Here is a 17,671-nt window from a genome sequence, read left to right on the forward strand (position 1 = left end):
ATAACTAAAACGCACGGCTGATCTCGTCCACTATACTCTGTGTGTGTGTGATATACCATTGAAAAGCTAATAAACAAGATATGAGGAGTGTTTGTCCTCTAAGTCAAGGACAATCCACCACTAAGCCATCCATCCATCGTCAAACCGCTTATCCTGCACACAGGGTCGCGGGGGGGCTGGAGTCCATCCCAGCCAACTTCGGGCGATAGACAGGGTACACCCTGGATTGGTCGCCAGCCAATCGCAGGGCTACACAGAGACATACAACCATTCACACTCACATTCACACATCTACGGGCAATTTAAAGTCCTGTCTTTGGACTGTGGGAGGAAGCCGGAGAACCCGGAGAGAACCTACGCAGACACGGGGAGAACATGCAGACTCCACACAGAAAGGCCACTGGGCGGAATCGAACCCAGGACCTTCTTGCTGTGAGGCGACAGTGCTAACCACCACGCCACCATGCCCCACCACTAAGCAAACTTTGTAATTCTTTAAGAGTGTCCGTCTCTGTGTGTGTCTGTGTGTGTGCGTGTCATGTGCGCGTGCCTGCCCATGATGGCACAACTGTGTGAAAGCAAATGGGTTAATCTTCAGAGGGTGAACAGCCGATGTTTGATAGCTAATCCCTTGTCAGGGCACATTAGTTGTCACATGTCAGTGACGCTAATTCAACAAATCCCGGAGGTGTAAGCTGCGTAAATAGAGTACATACTGATACTCTTTAGCAAGGTCTAACCTATTCAATACATGGACAACTACTGCAGACGTATATTTAAAATACGATCAAACACTGCCAAAAAATGATGTCTTATTACGCTCTGTGACACAGCCGCCGAAACTACAGCTGAATGGGGAAAGATGACTGCTCAATGATAAACTATTTATGAAGGTCACATGTCTTTGTACTAAATAAATCTCTTAAATTCACTTGTGGTCTCTGACCGCACTGGAGAATTCTTGCTGTCTTTGATGTGATTGGCTCCGTCTTTGTCTCTGACCGGCCAAGCCCCTCCTTTGGGCTTTAGCTTCTGAGCTGCCGTTGATCCAGGGCGACACCATAAGGTGCTGTCTACTTGCCGGTTTACGTGTGTGGTGTCATGTATTGTGTCCATATTGTTTATCATATTGTTAACAGCCTCGGCATGTCTACATCGAGCGGCGTTTAGTGGCTTCTTCAGGGCTTTGGGAATCAGAGATGTTGCTTCCATCACAAGTCGAGAGGATATGGAGACTGACAGACAAGCTGCAGAGGATTTGACAACAACAGGTCAGTCCACTGAACGGCACAGACTGTGTTGAGAGTTTATTTACTGCGTATTTGCAGCGGATTGCGGATCCTGGAAAAGCCCACTCACCCCACCCACCCAATTCAGACACACAGAAATATAACAGAGGTTGAATATGGTGGAGGAGAAATATGGACAGGTTTCCATTGCGTTGTCTGTACAGCAAACGCTAAAAGGATGGATTGTTACTCTTCTCTGTGCTTGTAGAAAATTAAGACCCTCTAAAATAACACAAACACAGAATATAAATCACAAGCATCGACTATTACTGAAGTATTGTTGTCAACTGGTCCGCTCTCACCGCCACACCTAAACCCACGTTAAAGGGATTTGAAGGAAGCGTGCGTGCTTGTGTTTGAACGTTAAGAGAAGGTCTTAGCGCAATGATGCTTCTCAGGACGTGTTGTCATTAAGACAAAGGATAAAGCTGGGCTCAGCCCTCTCATTCGTCCCGCAGAAGGGGAAAGGATGATCGCGTTTAACTCGTCGTGTGTTTCTTATTTCTCCTAAAGGAAGGCCTTACTGAGGCCAACGATGGCCCTCGCTGAGCTGAAATGGAGTTTATTTCAGGCCGAAGCCCTCGTCTGCTCGCTGCTGGTCCTACCGTTCCTCCACACAGCCACGGGTACGGCCACGTCACGTATGTTCCCATAGGAGTTTGGTTCTTAGGCAGAAATGAATGGGCTTCTTACACTCTGCACATGTGTTTGCATTGACGCAGGAATGTCAGGGTGGGATGGATGTTTGGATGGTCAGGATGTGGTCACAGCGATCAGAGAAAACAGCCATTCAGGAGAAGTTGTTGCTGAACTCATGGCTGAAACCACAATGGACGGGGTTCACTGGCGCCTGGATGGGAAAGATGCTGATTGGTTTTTCTTGGATGAAGGGAGCATCCGGCTGAACGCATCAGCTGACAGGGTCCTCGACCGAGAGGTAAACTGAGTCAGCGTGTGCCCTCTGAAACACTTGGAACTCTCCAATAATAAGGAAGCCCAAATGAAATAGAGTGGCGATATCATAGGAAAGGCTTCTGATGTTATGGCTAAAGGAAATTGTGTTTAAATGTACAGCAAACTATCGCCAAACTGATCCCTGCAGCCTGGTTCTTGGACAAAACACAACCTCTTACTGTGATCCTCTCCCCAGCTGATCTACATCACGGCAGCTGCTAAGGGGTCAACTAGATTAGCGATCTCTCACTCTCTATTTGCTCTCTAGCCAAACAAAGACAAGCTGTTATCATAGCTAGAAAGTTTACTTGGCGTGTGATCAGGATAGTTGGTTATTAAAGACTCCTCCCTTTTAGAGTGTCATATTTTTAGTGTAACTATAATCATGAAATGAAAAACAAGTTAACATGAATAACATAATATATATATAATATATATTAGGTGTCTTTCCAGGAGCCTCGTCATAGAGTTACATCTTGGTAATCATCTCAAAATGTGAATTAGAGCTGTTCCAGTAAGAAGTTACATAGTTATTCGTGATGGTGACTGATTGTCAAATCCCCCATGTTGGTTAGAGTGTGACACAAAAATATATTTTGTGCCTCCCCCACCTGATTTTATAGAATCGTTCGTTTGAATTAATCCTAAATTCATGAATGCAAAAACATGAATGGTCAACTATTCGGGGTCCTTCTTCTTTGTTTCCTCATGTTGTCTCTGTCAGGCTCAGGGTCCTGTCCTAATGGCTGAGTTATCATGTTACCAGGACGACGCACTTCAGGTACACTTCAACCTTCATCTTACGTATAACTCTTAAGCGTTCCATCCAACACTCAAACCTCTAGTCACACACTTTAATTTATCTGAAGTTGATTATTTTGATGAAGAGGAATTCTTTCCCAGTCTTTAAGCAATTGTCTGTACGGCGCACATACTGATGGAAGCACTCATTGTACTACTATTACTACTACTACTACTACTACTACTGCTACTGTTCTCTGTTCTGGTAGAAAATGCCGCCCCCGAGGAATCACAGACAAAGGGAAAATGTAACTCCAAAGTGTTGTTAAGTCAGGGACCCATGGAGAGAAGGATATTGAGCCACTATTCAGCTGATTCGCTCTCTCAGCGACACCTAAACCCACTTTGAGGGAATTTGCGGAAATTCAGCAGAGCAAACCTCTATGTGTCTTTTTTGGATGTTGTAGAGCGTGTACAGGATCATGGTGGAGGTTCTCAATGAGAACGATAATTCACCTGTGTTTGCAAAAGACGCGGCCCAGTCTCTTACTATCAACGAGGTGAGGCACCTTCACAAATATAAGGATACGCATAGACAGAGTGCAGGTTACTAAAGTACCAACGTGTTTTCCAGCTGACTCCAGTGAACACTGTGGTGTTCACTGTCCAGGCCAAAGATGCAGATAATGACAAGATCATTTACTCTATCGACCAGGCGTCAGTAAGTTCTACTCTTCAAACGAAAGGAAAAACTCCATCAAAAAAGGAACTATTGTTAATGTTTTGGTGTGTGTCCTTCAGCCGGATGCAGAGTACTTCAGGGTTGATCTCCCCAACAGTGGGCAGGTGATCCTGTCCAGGCCCCTTGATTATGAGACCAAAACCCTGCTCACTGTCACCATCCACGCCTCCGTAAGCTATGAACATTTCATTTTGGATGGTTTTTGAATAAATATATCGACACGTAAACGCATCTGTATATGTTTCTATTGTCAGTCACTGATTTAGATGACCAGTTAAATGCCATCAAAATAAATCTGAGCTTCTTTGTCGTCCCAGGAAATGAACACTGCTGAGCGCTTCAATGCCAGCACCAAAATGACCATCAACATCCAGGATGGAGATGACCAGTACCCACAGTTCGTGCCCTGCGAGCTCCTTTTCCAGGATGAAACCAGTCGCATCTGCACCAGTCCTTTGTACACAGTAAACGTCACAGAGGTGGAAGAGGTCAGATGCTAAAGTCCCCCCGCCCCCTTAATCACACTACACACAGACATGCATGGTCTTTGTGGATCGGAAACCATGGATTAGGACCAACAATTGTGTGTTTGTTGCAGGACATTGTGTTAGACTTCTGGCCTGGTCCCATTCACGCTGTGGATGGAGACAGAGGACTCAGCTCGCCGCTCAGCTACGCCATTATCTCAGGTACCGTCCACACCGACACATTTCAATATTAAAAAACGGGCTGCGCTTAGGCCTGAAACTGCGTTTGTGTTTGTGATGATAGGAAACGATCATGGGTGTTTCCTGATGGACAGAGAAACGGGGGAGTTGAAAATGATTTGCGTAGTTGGAGACAGACTCACAACCCCAGAGCTGCATCTACAGGTCATGGTAAGGCTCACATACTTAAGTGCTCTCTGCCTTCGCACTCTCTGGACCAATCTCAGTGATCTGTTTTCTTGTCTTGCACGCAGGCGTATCAGGACGACGACCCTAGGAAGTATTCTGTTGCCACGGTGTTGGTCAGAGTTCTGGCCGTGAACCAGTTTTATCCAGAATTTGACACAGCTGAATATCAAGGCTTTGTAACTGCCGGAAAGACCACGGCCTCTCTGGTCAACACTTATGGAAGCAAAGCGCTGGTGTTAAAAGTGCAAGATCGAGACTTTAAGCACGTACGCATTGCACTCGACCACACACACATAACATACACACTCAAAGTATAATATTTTATCACCCTATTTTATTATCTTTTTAAACAGGGCTTCAATCCCATGATCCACTTCACCTTCAGTCCTACATCCAATCACACAGAAATCTACCAAATCACACAGGAGGGTCTTCTGATTGCCAGGACCAATCAACTCCGACCAAAACAGATCCACTTTCTAGAGGTGAGCCTCAGTCAAAACCCAGTTTAACCCTTGATTAAAATGAAGGACACTTCTACTGATTCTTCCTTCTCATTTTGTCAGCTTACCGATATCGTCCTATTTTATTCACGCTAAGTACAATAAGTGTTTTGACGGATTCGTTGATTTGCACGGAAGACGTTCGAGATGGATGGTCCTTCATTAGGCTGACTGCACAAGGGCAAAATAAATGGAAAACCCCAAATGTTTCACCGTGCACACTATAACTGTGCAGTATCGTCTTCATATACTATAATTACACAGTAAACAAGGGATGTTGTCAAGTTATTTTCCATTTTAATGAACATGTCCGGTGGCAACAACTCAAAGCGCATAAAACCTCACACGTGCTGCTGCATGGTGCTGCAAGTATTAACATAAACCCCTTTGACTCACGAGACAGTCGAGACAAAGGTTTTGAGATGTGATGAACAAAAGTCTAAATCATTTGCAGGTAACGGCAAGAGACCAGGAGTCAGGCGAGGCCACATTTGCCACTGTGGTGGTGGAAGTGTTATCTGAAGGACAATCAAGTAAGGGCACGAGTACTTCGCAACCTTTCTGAGATTTCTCAGCTTTCTGAGGTAATGCATCAACCATAACTTGTGCGGACAAGATGTTTTCTGAGATATTTCAGAGAGGATGCATCCCTCTCAGTCAGTTTCCTGTATCTGTGTGAAGTGGGTTTCGCCACTTTCTGGCTTTTTTTTATTTTAAAGCCACATAGCTTCAGAAGATTTGGAAAGGAATGTAGAATTTTAAAGACAGGCCAGTAAGGACAACTTCCTTTGACATCGTTCCCTGATTCAGGAACACTGTCTCACAACCCACAACAATTAGGTTAAGCTGTGTACATTTGTAATGCTAGCAAAATAAATATGACCACTCACATTAGGAGACAGGAAGTCCATACTGTTAGAAACGAATAGCAGAGCTTGTCAGATAGTTTTTCTTTCTTTTTGTCCTTCTTTCTTAGTCTGAACCAAGACACCACATTTCACAATATTCACTCCTGCTGTTCTTACCTCACAATACAGCACAGTAAATGTTTACCAGAGAGAACTCAAACTCACTTGGAGTATTTTGCTGTACACAGACTGACAGACACTGCTCTGGGTGAACAGGATGGATCTCGGTAGTTGTTCCTCGTGCCTGTTCAAACTTTTAATTGAAAAAACCTGCAAACTCTTGTATGGGTAGGAATAGTTTTGATGTCAATTATTACACATGGGCATTGAGTATGATTCCTGATCTGTATCTGTATGTCTGTCCGCACACACCTCAGTCCCCAACAGTTCACTGGGGGATACGCATCCGGTAAGCTGCACTTTGGGCAAAGCCATGTTCCTGTGCATGGTGTTCATGTCCTTCCTCGGATGCACCCTGTCTGTGGTGGTGTGGCTGAAGAGGAAACACAAGGGAAAGAGGAACCCACTGCAAAGAGGCTGCGTGGCTCAAGGAAAACACCCCAATGTGGTAAGATCCCTCAATATATTCTCATATTTACCAAGATTTGATAGCCAGTGATTTTCTGAAATATTCTTCATGGTATTTTCTCCCACAGAGCTTACGTTGGTTCCAACTGGTGAGTAAATAACTAGTACCGGAGTTAATGTTCATCCTTTATTTCAGGTACCTTTCCTTTAATAACTTTCATCGTATATTTGTCATGATCTCAATTTCTCAGTTATGTCTCTGAACCATACTTAACGTAAATGAACAGAATACAGTTTGACAAAAACTACTCCAAATGATTCGCCTTTTCTGAAGCTTTTGACTTCATCTCCTGTCCTTCATCACCGGATGGAGTCTCTCAGTTGACACGGAGAGCATTCAGTGGTTACCGTACAAGACCTACGTATGGGACAACTGAACAAATCCAGCTGTTGATAAAGACCACGAGATGTGGTTGGAAGCTTCGGCAAGCCACAACAAGTTGGATCTTGTTTTGAGAATTGTTTTTGTCAAACTGCTGCTTCAATGGTCCAGGAACGCTGTACAAAGTGAGGCACACTTCAACATACAATGCAAGACACTGCAATGGCGGTTTAACTTTTGCCCTCCAGGTGAGTCACCGTAGCGGCATGCCGCACACGGAGAAAGTACACCGCAACAATGAAGAATTTGGAACTTGCAACCCTTCCTTCAGCTTACTAGACAACCCCGTCATCAACACCCACCAAGACCTGCCCTCATACCGGGGACCCGCTCCGCCCAGGAAGGACGCTGCACCCGACGCCGGCTTCACCCCCACTGGCACCGCGACCAGCCCCGTGGTTGTCACTGATGACGATTCTACACCAATCAAATGCTCCTCCTGGTCACCCGCCTTTCACCCGGCCCCCGTGGACGTGACCCTCACGGGCATGGCTCCACCCAAAGAAAAGCCTTCCGAGGCACCGCCCGACGTCAGCCCCGGCCCCGCAACCCCCGACGCCACCAGCACGCCATCCGATTCACGAACCGCAGAAACAACCGGCGAGGAGGAGCCTGGCGACCCTGACGCCAGCCCCTCCTCCGAAAGCAGTGTTCCATGCAGCCACACCCGAATCGCTTCCGCGGAAATAGACAAACCTTTCCGCAAGCTCCGCGTGAAGACGCCCCCGTATTCCCCTTTGCTGTCCTCACTGCCTCCCACGCAGACGGGCACACCCCTGTCCACCCCCGAGCGTGCACCTCTAAAGGCCACGTTCGTGCAGATAGAAACATCTCCCCTCGACACACCTCCCGTAACTCCACGGCCGTCGTCCGTGACTCCGAGCGCGGAGCCAGACCAACCCTCCACATCCACGGACCCAATAGAGGGGTCAGGACGCCCCAGCGGAGCTTCAGACGCCGGCGGTCCGTCTCAGGACCGGAGGCCATCGACAAACGTGGGAAACAGGCTGGTCATCCGCCGGCCGGGGGAGGTCGATGATGCTGATGATGATGGTTTCCTGGGGGATAAAGATGCAGACAAGAACAATGAGGATGAGGATAGCGATGAGTTGGACCCAGACGATGAAGAGCTGCTGAGAGTGATGGCTCGATGTAATCCCATTTTTATCACATTTAGGAAGTGATGCCACGATGTGTTTTCATTCAACCTGTTGCTTGTTTGACGTGAGTCGTAGCACACGGTACAGCGTAGCTAATCGTTAACAAACAAAGCTCCACCTTACAGATGAACTGCAAAAGAACTAACAAAATGATGCATATTTCAAGTAGAATTTGCTCATAATAAAGCCTTTGCATTTTCTGTCATGCTAGCTACTAGTTCATTACTTTGCGTGTAGCTGAGAAACGTTAAGAAGTAATTCAGTGTAAACTCTAAAGCACACAAAGAGAAGAATATCTACTTCTCCAATGTGTTACACCTATGCTTCATGCTAAGACTAAGGCTAAGCTCAAGCTTGGCTTGTTGGCATCAATGAACCTCAGAGCATGCATGTTTTAAACGCTGCGACATGACAGCAACAACACCTCAAGTCTCTGGACTTTGGATTCTGGACTGTACGGTTAACACGAGCTGTCCAAAACAATCACCACACGTCATCAACACGAGTTACAGGATGTTTCAACCTAAATAACCCATACGGCCAAACCATTCACAAAGGGTCTCGTGTTGTGCAATGACTTTTGACTTGAACCCCTACTTAGATATTGGTGGGTGCATGCAGAGTGCGGCGTACCTGGTGGCAATACTTGCTTTCTTGGGGGTACTTTGGGGGCTTAATTGAATTGTGGATGACAGCAATAAATATGCATTCAATTTAAATTTCCCAATTGTTACGAATGAATGTTGGCATAAATGAAAGTCGGGAAACGTTGTTTATATTACATTTTATTTTTTTGAATTTGAAAAACAATTTGAAATGTTACTCAAATAAAACATACACATGTGGGCAACCGTTATGCTTTTGTGGAAATACATTTTCATATTGAAGATAAGTCTTCATTTTAGTAAAGTATGGGCTTCCATAGAGTGCAGTGTGACTGGCAAGCCTGGCCAGAATGAGAGTACAGAACTAGCACGCAAACATATTAATAAACACACAACCGGAAAGGATTGTGACACAATTATTAAACATATTAACTTGCAGATCAGATAAGCTGATGCCCGAAGAGTTAACTGGGTCATTGAAGCAACTAAATGGCCAATTGAAATTGGTTAGAGTATGTTTACTTGTTAAGGGGTAAGAAGAATCTCATACAAGCTTCAGTTGCTTATATTGACAGACCTGGAAAATAAACATCTAAAGATTTCACTTGTGATACTTGTTAAGATTTTAAAAAGCCCATGTTTGATTGATTATGGGAAGGTCAACAGGGGCTAATAGATCTGCTTAAGCAGATGGCGAGAGGAAAAAGAGTGAAACAACAGGCCGGAGATCAGAGGGTCAACAGCCTGAAGGAAAGCAGGAAACAGCATTACCTAAAGAGGAAGAAAGCGGAGATGGACATTGATTCTAACGGAACACAGATCATTTGAAACCGCTAAGTACCAACACACGAGATTATCATAAAAGCAGTTATTGTAAATGTGAGGATGTTTTTGGACTAGAGAAAAAAACCACGCATTTGTTTTTCTTTACACAAAAGCAACTTCCTGAGAAGAATAGCTTGAGTGCGATGAACACCCTGTCACTTGTAATAGTAGCTGCCACGTGAAAACACCTGGCAACTGGTACAAGTCAAAAGAAGTTGGCAAACAAATAATTTAGTTGGTTTTTATTGAGAACGTTCCTCTCAATCACAAAAACTGGACTTGATGTAAGAGTGCTCAGTTTGCAGACCAACAACTTATTTACACTAAAGTCACACAAGTGAAAGGGTGCTGTGAGCCTGTAAAAAAACATCATATACATTATAGTATACCATAAAACATTGCAGTGGTTATAAATGGTGGGAAGGATAATATAAGCATTAATCATATTTAGGAGGGTAAAGTGTTTGATGGGAAAAGGATTTTCTTTTTCAAATCTAAACTTTAAAAAAAATTCAGACAAGGTATTTTGCTTGGCACATAAGTGAGCTAAATACAACAAAACGTAACATAAAGAAAGGATGAATCAAAAAGACAAGTATACAAAGATTCCCATGTACAAACATGTGATTGATGAGAAGAAAGAAAAAAAAGAAACTTTGTGGACAAAGCGTCCATCAATCCCTAAATTATGAATTCTTGATTCCTTCTTAACCAAACACACAACCTGCCTTTGTGCAGGGACACAGCTTGTGTTAACATGGATGCTTTGGGGACAAGTATAGTATAGACACCACTGATGATACCCTATTGCACTGGTCCAAATAGTGTTCGTCACCGGAATCTAATATTTACTCCTCGTCCCCTGAACTCCAGAGTTACCGCATTATATCACTGACACACACGTGACATGATAGATGGAGGAGAAATTAAGATTCACTTTTCACAGCTCAATGAACTGGAAAAAGAAAATGGTGCAATAAACTAATCTGTATCGTGCCAACTGAAATTTGTTCGTTTAGGTTTTCATTACAAAACATTGCTTTTCATAAAATCTTTCTTTCAGATAAAAAACAAAACAAAAAACTAAATTGTCGTCAACACTATTTGTTCTTTGCCCGAACTGGGAAAGGGAAGAAGCGTGTGTGGAAGCAGAGTACACGCTGGCAATATATCCCAATTTTACACAGAACTGAGCATGAGGACAAACTCAGTGTTTAATATTGATGTGTGTGTGTATAACGGGACACATTCAACAAATCAAATAAATTATTGTTCATGGCGTTGGATTAGGTGAGCTCATCTTGTTGAAGTTACTCCATGCGCTGTTGGAGGAGTGCGGTGGTGTACAAGATAAACGCAGAGTCTTTGGAGGCGGGCGGGTGTTAGAACTCGTCGTGTCGAGTCAGAGCTTCTCCGAAATCGGTCGCCTGACTGCCCACGAACAGATCGTACTTATCCACGATTTCTGCCTTGGTCAGACGGCCGTCCTGATGGAGAGAGAACAACACACGACAAGACTTGTGTCAGTACACAAAGAGCAGTGTTCCCCCCACCGATGAACAAGGAAGGGGGGGAACAATGCATATCCGATGACAGATCTTCCAGTACATACTTTGTCTGCGTCGGACTCATAGACCAGATGCTTGGCCTCGGCGTCAGCGTGGTCGTAGTCACTGGGCAGGATCCAGTCCCTGGTCTCCTCCTTGTCCATCTTTCCGTCTTTGTTTTTGTCTCTGAACTCTGTAAACTGTTCCCTCTCCGTCTTCACCCACTCAGGCTCTGAGGCATCTCCCTCCTGGTTGTACATGTCACCTACAGCACAGAAGGAGGGTGTTGTTGTGTTGCCACACTCAATACGCTTTCCTGCATCTTGCGCTTTCACCAAATACAATAAAGGTGTGAGGTGTAAATTGATGGTGCTTATATAAAAAATGAACTTAAACTTACCTATGTACTCGTCTAAATCTATTAAACCATCTGCATTCTTGTCGATGTCTTCCATAGTTTCCTATTGCAAGAAAAGAGAACGCAGAGCAGTAAGAAGGGAAGTGCAACGGTGCTGGTGTTATCAATTAACAGCGGGGTGCGTAAATCACTCACCAGTACTACAATGTCTTTCATGTGGTCGTACTCCTCAGGGTGAAGGAAGGCCGTAAACTCCTCCTTGTTGGCTTTCAAGTCGTTGTCTTGGTCGGCCATTTTGAACCTTCTCTCATCGCGAGCCATCATCTGCCTGTAGCTGAAGCCATCATCGGGGTCGGGATCATCTGCAAGTCAGCGGTCACATCTTTGTATAGTGTGTGGATGCGTATGTGGCAAATTTGTTTCCGTGTCCATTGCGTGCACAGGGAATACATCAACTGTGTGAAAAGAAAATATGTCTGCAGCTGTACCCAGGATGTATCCATACGTGGCGTTCTTGTACTCCTCCCAGGACACCACGTCATCCCCATTTAGGTCATGACTCTTCCACTGTCGATCCACATCATCGTAGATCCACTTCTTCTGCGCATGCTTGATCCACTTCTTCATCTCCTCAACAGTGACGTAGCCATCCTTATCGTCATCTATACGCTCAACTAACATGCTGTGGGTAAATGAAAGAAATATGGCAAACATGCAGCGCGTTCATATGGGGTCACCTCAGACAAACTTCACTGCTGTTTGAGGGAAAAACTTGGTCATTACCGCGGTGACTTTTAATAGTCTTTTAAGAGCAGACATGAACAACTTCCCTGACAGGTTGTCTTACCCGAGTCTCTCCTTGCTCTCCTCCGGTGTGAGCTGGTCAAAGGTCTTGGCCTCCTCTTGTCCCAGAAAAGCTTCGTGGTCGTAGTCAAAGTTCTCTATATCATCGTGATCTCTGTTGCTGAGGGGTTCATCGTGGTGGACGCGTTCTTTCTTCTCGGTGGGTTTACTGGTGGCGTAAACCACGCAGAGAGCAAAGCACATAACAAGTGGTCGCAGCTCCATCCTGCGTATGTGCAGCAACGTCTGGGCAACGGGAACACAAAGAGGACACACAGAGAAGGTTGTGATGACTGCAGCGCTCAAACGGGGCGATCTGCTTTAAGTTTTGTATTGCATGCCAATCTCAGCTGACCGGGGGTTTTGAATTAGGGAAACTCAACTCTAAATGTTAGAGTACATAGAAATTACAATCATCAAAAACACAAACCACACAATAACACCTGGACTATAAGCAAAACTCAACTCTGCCCCATTTTAGACGTGTAATACTAATTCTAGCTAGAATTGAACTGCACATTTTTTCAAAGTGATGCAATGTGCTGTAACTTGCAATTAGCTAAACTTTGAGAATTATTTCATTATAAGATGATCTTTAATCTGATTAGCATGAATTCTAAAGCAGTATTGGGAGGAAAATATCATATCATCATCATCATCGACTATGCAACATTGCGTTTTCGTATGACACAGGACAGTGTCGGTAGTCTCACTTTAGTAAGTTAACGTTACGTCTCAAGAAGTTAAAACTCGCCACCCCTTGATGAATTAGGACAGTTTGAAAGCGTGACGTCACCCGTTAATTAACCTTCCAAAACCAGAGGACTGACGTTAACGTTAGACTGGCTAACCTAGCGTACCGTTATTTCTTCAGCGAACCTTCAACTGTGCTCGTCTGATGAATGCAAATAAGCAGAGACGTAACTGTCTGTGTTGCGTTGTTGTTAAACAACAGCTACATAAGAGACAATTTTCAATTACTTTTGTTTGTATTTTAAAACAGAATTTTTAAGAGAACTCACCGGTGTCTTCAGGGAAGTTCGTCGATACAGTTTAAGGCCCTCCCCTCGGAAACACACCCAGGCACTTCCTGCGCTGCGATGACGAACAACGCGACCGACCAATCAGGCGCTCAGACGCCAAGTGCGATGTCGCCAGCTGACTGGTCCCCTTCAAGGGTGCATCGGTGATTGGATTGGCTGAGAAGCGCCACGTCCTCAAAGACAACAAAACTTGGTTCATTCATAAGACGAAACTACAGCGTTTCTAACAGTTAATGGCCACAATAAAAAAAAAAAGAAATAGGCACTTTTACGTATATTATAGAGATAAACCAATGGCAAACACCTTACAAATTATCTTTATTTCATTAATTTACATATCAACAACAGCTTTGCCCATTTAACAAACTGTTTTGAAACCAAATTAACACATATTCTGTGGCAGATATTTAACTAAAACAAATCATCAGCAACAACATAAAACACAATAACTCAAAAAATAAAAAATAAATAGCCTTTATTTCAGTTGGCTTCACAACAGTAAATCAACAGTCAGTGCAGATGGAACAATGTCACAAGTTTGAAAAAAATGTTCCTAAATACTGAATATGAAGTATTCCACTCACTTTTTAAAAAGTTTGAATGCCCTACTCTTTCCGGTCTCCTCGCAATTTGAGCAAATATCTCTCCCTCCGCTGGTTAGATGACAAGTGGAAAACCCCACAAAGCACAATGACAGGACTTCCCGCTGCAACAAGGTTTGGCACTGCCTTTCCCATGAACCCTGCTTTCTGGAAATATAGAGATATATTCACCCGATTCATTTAAAAAGTGATATTCAACTGTATTTAAACTAAGCATTACATATCAAATGTACTTTTGAGGTTAAGTGAAGAAGGGCGGTTACATTTTTCTGGAAAAGGATCGAGACACGAGACACAAATACTGACAATTTTCCTTCTTACAAAACTGTGAGTAAACTATGAGTCCCACTGTCTTTATCTTGTTTGTTTTAGAGATGGAGTTCTTCACAGCTTGTCGTCCCTTCACTAGTACAGAAAGGTCAATTCAGCCCACTGCTGCGTCTTCCAAATCTGTGCCGTCTATATTGCCCGCTGTCTCTCCCGGTTGGTTGGGCTGACAGCTTCCGTCCAACTGCTCACCACTTTCTGATGGGACAACACAAAAAGCCATATTCACGTTTTAAACAATGTTGTGCAATGCAGAAGTCTGTACAACCGCATAAAATCCAAAAAGGAGTTGCGCCAAGCTTCTCCTGACGAGCACCACTTTAAAATGTTTAAAAGAATGATTATAACTGCATTGGAACAAAGTGATCTTTTTGCAGCATAATGAGTAAAGGAGTTCTTGCTGACCTGTGCTGGTTGCACCCTCTTTCTTCTCAACAAGGAACACTCGTTGCATCATCAGTTTTTTCGCGGTGTGGCAAATGTACTTAAGCTCTGGAACACTGCCTGCTTTTTCTGGCGACATATAAAAATGGACAATAAGCACAACAACAAAAAAGAAAGATTAAAGCCAACAATAAACATTAAGGAACCTACCTACCTTTCTGAGGTGTCTCCTCAAACAGCACACAAGTTCCCAAAGCGTCTGTGAAGCGCAAAGGATCGCAGGTTATTTTATGATAAAATCCATAATGGTTTAAGCAATACGCTGAAACGACTCACTAATCATGCTTATCAAGGTACGGATATTAAATCTAACATGTTGTATATTCATACCTTCTATTAAGACTATCAGACTTTTGAGGGCAGTGTGAGGGGGACAGGGGGTCGGGCCATTCATCGTTAATCAAACCACAAAATTCGAAACATTTTTTGACATATTTCCATCATGACAACTTGGTTTAATTAGATGCTTTCTCTCTATTGATATTCAGAGGTTACTCCCTACCTTCATATTCCCCTGCGAACACATACTGTCCCACCTGCATCATGGGCTTCTCACTGTCAATACCCTGGAACACGAGGACAGAAGGTATTCAGTGACAGCTACAGACCTGTTCGCCCTCATTGCAACCCCCCCCATAGATATCCGACCCTCACCAGTATCTTGCATTTACCCCGACACTTGGCCATGAAGTCATTGTTGATGATACCGGAGAGCTCCACCACAACGAGCTGCTCCTAAACAAGCAAAATACAACAGCGACAGAGACGCGATTTCTCAAACAAGCACAACAGAGAATCAGATTTTAGATGCGTTTAAATTAGGTTAAATGAAGCGTGGTAACGTTAGTAAGGTGCTAGCCGCATGAAGGTAATCTGGGTATCGGGAAACGATAAGCAACCGTGCGATGGTGGTATTTCGTACCTCTTCTTCCCATTCGTCTTCCATTTGGAAAACCCTGTAATAAAAGGGAGCGGAACAAACACACGTAAATAATCGTTTTAATTCACGTTATATCGAAAGAAATCTCCCATTCCTCGCTCTCTTGACACTACATGAACAACTTCCGCGAATGTACGGTGTCCGAGAAGCCCTTTATGTTTCTTTATTTTTTCTACATGGCATATTTGCAGTTCCGTCCCTAAACAACAAGGGGCGCTGTTGCTCAGTTTCTTTCTTTGTCGAGTGTCGGGTCGCAAAGCCATTTATTGTGAACTTGAAATAGAAAGAATAACAATTAAATATAGCGCCTCCAACCCATCTATTCATCCAACCCATCCATCCATCTTGTCTGTCTGCCTTTCTATCTCCATGTCCGTCGGTTCATCCAACTTATGGTCAAATTTGATTGAATCTAAATATTGGCTATCTGTAGGCAGACTCATTCACATCTAACATTAATGTTATTAATGTTCTCTTGCAGGAGGCCATAGCAGAGGTGATGAGACGAGATGAAATTACATGATACACTTTAGTGATCCCTAAGGAGAAATTCATCCGTCAAAGGAAGATTCAACAAAAAATTAGAACAACCACCCACATCAAACATATCCTTAACAAAAAAGAAACGGGAGCACTTTTATAATATGACGGAATCATATTCAAAGTAAAGAATACGGAGGAAAAAAAAAATTGCACAAAACCAGAACCATTTTGTTTGATGATGTGAGTTTTTTAGCTTTGTTTGCCAGGGCTGTTATTATTGTACAGAAGTGAAATTTGTGTGAGTGCAAATCTATTACAGACACACATTTAAGGAGAAAATTACAAAGTAACTCAAATTTAAATAATATAGACAAAGTGTATAAGTCAAATACGTTTTATACATACATCACAGTATCAGATTTATTAAGGAGTGAGTCATTTTCCGGTATGTACTTTGTTTATGCCACTGAATTTTAGCAAACAGCATATATCTAATTATAGTCAAATTAATATTATATTAAATTTCTGGGGAACAATGTTTAATGCATGAAATGATTTGCCAATAGAACAACGAAGCCTCTAGGATGACAGGGTAACATTTATCATGCAGTTGTCTTGTTTCAGTTGTTGTAATTTTGCCTCTGAATGTGCGAGTGGATATAATGTATAATATAACTATAATGTTTAGTTTGGTATTTTTTTGTTAAGGATATGTAATAAGTGCAAAAACCTTTGATTTATTAAAAATAATGTATCTACAGTCCTGATTAATAACAGTCCATATTGATCCTCATAGGACATATCTCTTCCAAGTTTGCCACAGAGGGGTCAGAGATCGGCGAAAGCTGAGGCGCAAAACCACCGTGGCTGTTATCGATTCATCATCTCGCTCAGGACTGCGTTTCTCACCGAGTGCTCTTCTTGAAAGACCGCTCCAATAATAAAAAACAGGATCGTTGTGAAAAATGGATGATGGAATAAATTTGTGAAAACGGTTGCAAATCTACTATGTCAGCTATACACCACGCTAGTGCTTTTTACACATGTGTATCATTCAGTAAATATCCAGGCAAATTCTCTGCATTTGTTTTTTCAGAGGGGACGTTCGAGCCGTGGGATGACATTGTCAATAAAGTGGTGCTGGGTCGGTCACATTACTGTCCTCGGTATCCGGAAATGGAGTCCAGAAAGACAACGGCTAATAAGTAGATATCCTTATGCTGTGGGTATTTCATACATCTGCATTCCCTCCGAATGAATTGGGTGGTAACCGTGAATGAAGAATCTGGGTTGAACACTCCAAAAGATGAAAGTGTAAAAACTTACAGGTATTCTGCACCCATCATTTCTATTTGTTTGCTTGGAAAGAAAAAATACCGTTGTTGACATCCGTTGTAAGGATAGAGGAAAGAAAAATAGCACTATCATCAAAACATTTTTAGAATTGAAATTTGTCACAATGTCCATCTGTGCGCCGTAGAGCAAGGCCAA

The 17,671-nt window shown here is 43.3% G+C and overlaps 3 protein-coding genes across 5 annotated transcripts; 1 reads left to right on the forward strand and 2 right to left on the reverse strand.

Moving 5' to 3' along the window:
* Positions 1–1,034: 1,034 nt before the first annotated feature.
* On the forward strand, positions 1,035–10,275 carry LOC120808769 (cadherin-related family member 5). 2 transcript variants are annotated; one of them, XM_040161911.2, is made up of 16 exons: positions 1,035–1,271; positions 1,803–1,915; positions 2,012–2,226; positions 2,968–3,024; positions 3,452–3,544; positions 3,619–3,705; positions 3,786–3,896; positions 4,044–4,214; positions 4,325–4,415; positions 4,498–4,604; positions 4,688–4,888; positions 4,976–5,107; positions 5,580–5,658; positions 6,411–6,601; positions 6,690–6,710; positions 7,192–10,275. In XM_040161911.2, exons 2-16 carry the CDS (start codon positions 1,825–1,827, stop codon positions 8,185–8,187), a joined length of 2,643 nt encoding a protein of 880 aa, XP_040017845.2. In that variant the 5' UTR covers positions 1,035–1,271; positions 1,803–1,824; the 3' UTR covers positions 8,188–10,275. The 2 variants fall into 2 exon arrangements, with proteins under 2 accessions (XP_040017845.2, XP_040017847.2); XM_040161913.2 differs by having other exon boundaries at positions 1,052–1,271; positions 1,807–1,915; positions 7,192–9,019.
* On the reverse strand, positions 9,821–13,574 carry calub (calumenin b). Its single transcript, XM_040161949.2, has 7 exons — positions 13,364–13,574; positions 12,346–12,587; positions 11,987–12,180; positions 11,694–11,860; positions 11,541–11,601; positions 11,206–11,405; positions 9,821–11,080 (listed from the first exon to the last, which is right to left on the reverse strand). Exons 2-7 carry the CDS (start codon positions 12,564–12,566, stop codon positions 10,976–10,978), a joined length of 948 nt encoding a protein of 315 aa, XP_040017883.1. The 5' UTR covers positions 12,567–12,587; positions 13,364–13,574; the 3' UTR covers positions 9,821–10,975.
* A 111-nt stretch (positions 13,575–13,685) lies between these two features.
* On the reverse strand, positions 13,686–16,280 carry LOC120808794 (general transcription factor 3C polypeptide 6). Of its 2 annotated transcripts, none has more exons than XM_040161966.2 (6): positions 15,680–16,280; positions 15,412–15,492; positions 15,260–15,323; positions 14,912–14,956; positions 14,719–14,826; positions 13,686–14,511 (listed from the first exon to the last, which is right to left on the reverse strand). In XM_040161966.2, exons 1-6 carry the CDS (start codon positions 15,701–15,703, stop codon positions 14,411–14,413), a joined length of 423 nt encoding a protein of 140 aa, XP_040017900.1. In that variant the 5' UTR covers positions 15,704–16,280; the 3' UTR covers positions 13,686–14,410. The 2 variants fall into 2 exon arrangements, with proteins under 2 accessions (XP_040017900.1, XP_077938673.1); XM_078082547.1 differs by having other exon boundaries at positions 15,429–15,492; positions 15,680–15,845.
* Positions 16,281–17,671: the final 1,391 nt, after the last annotated feature.

The sequence above is a fragment of the Gasterosteus aculeatus genome, chromosome X (assembly GCF_964276395.1).
Source record: "Gasterosteus aculeatus chromosome X, fGasAcu3.hap1.1, whole genome shotgun sequence".
In the NCBI taxonomy this organism is placed as follows: domain Eukaryota; kingdom Metazoa; phylum Chordata; class Actinopteri; order Perciformes; family Gasterosteidae; genus Gasterosteus; species Gasterosteus aculeatus.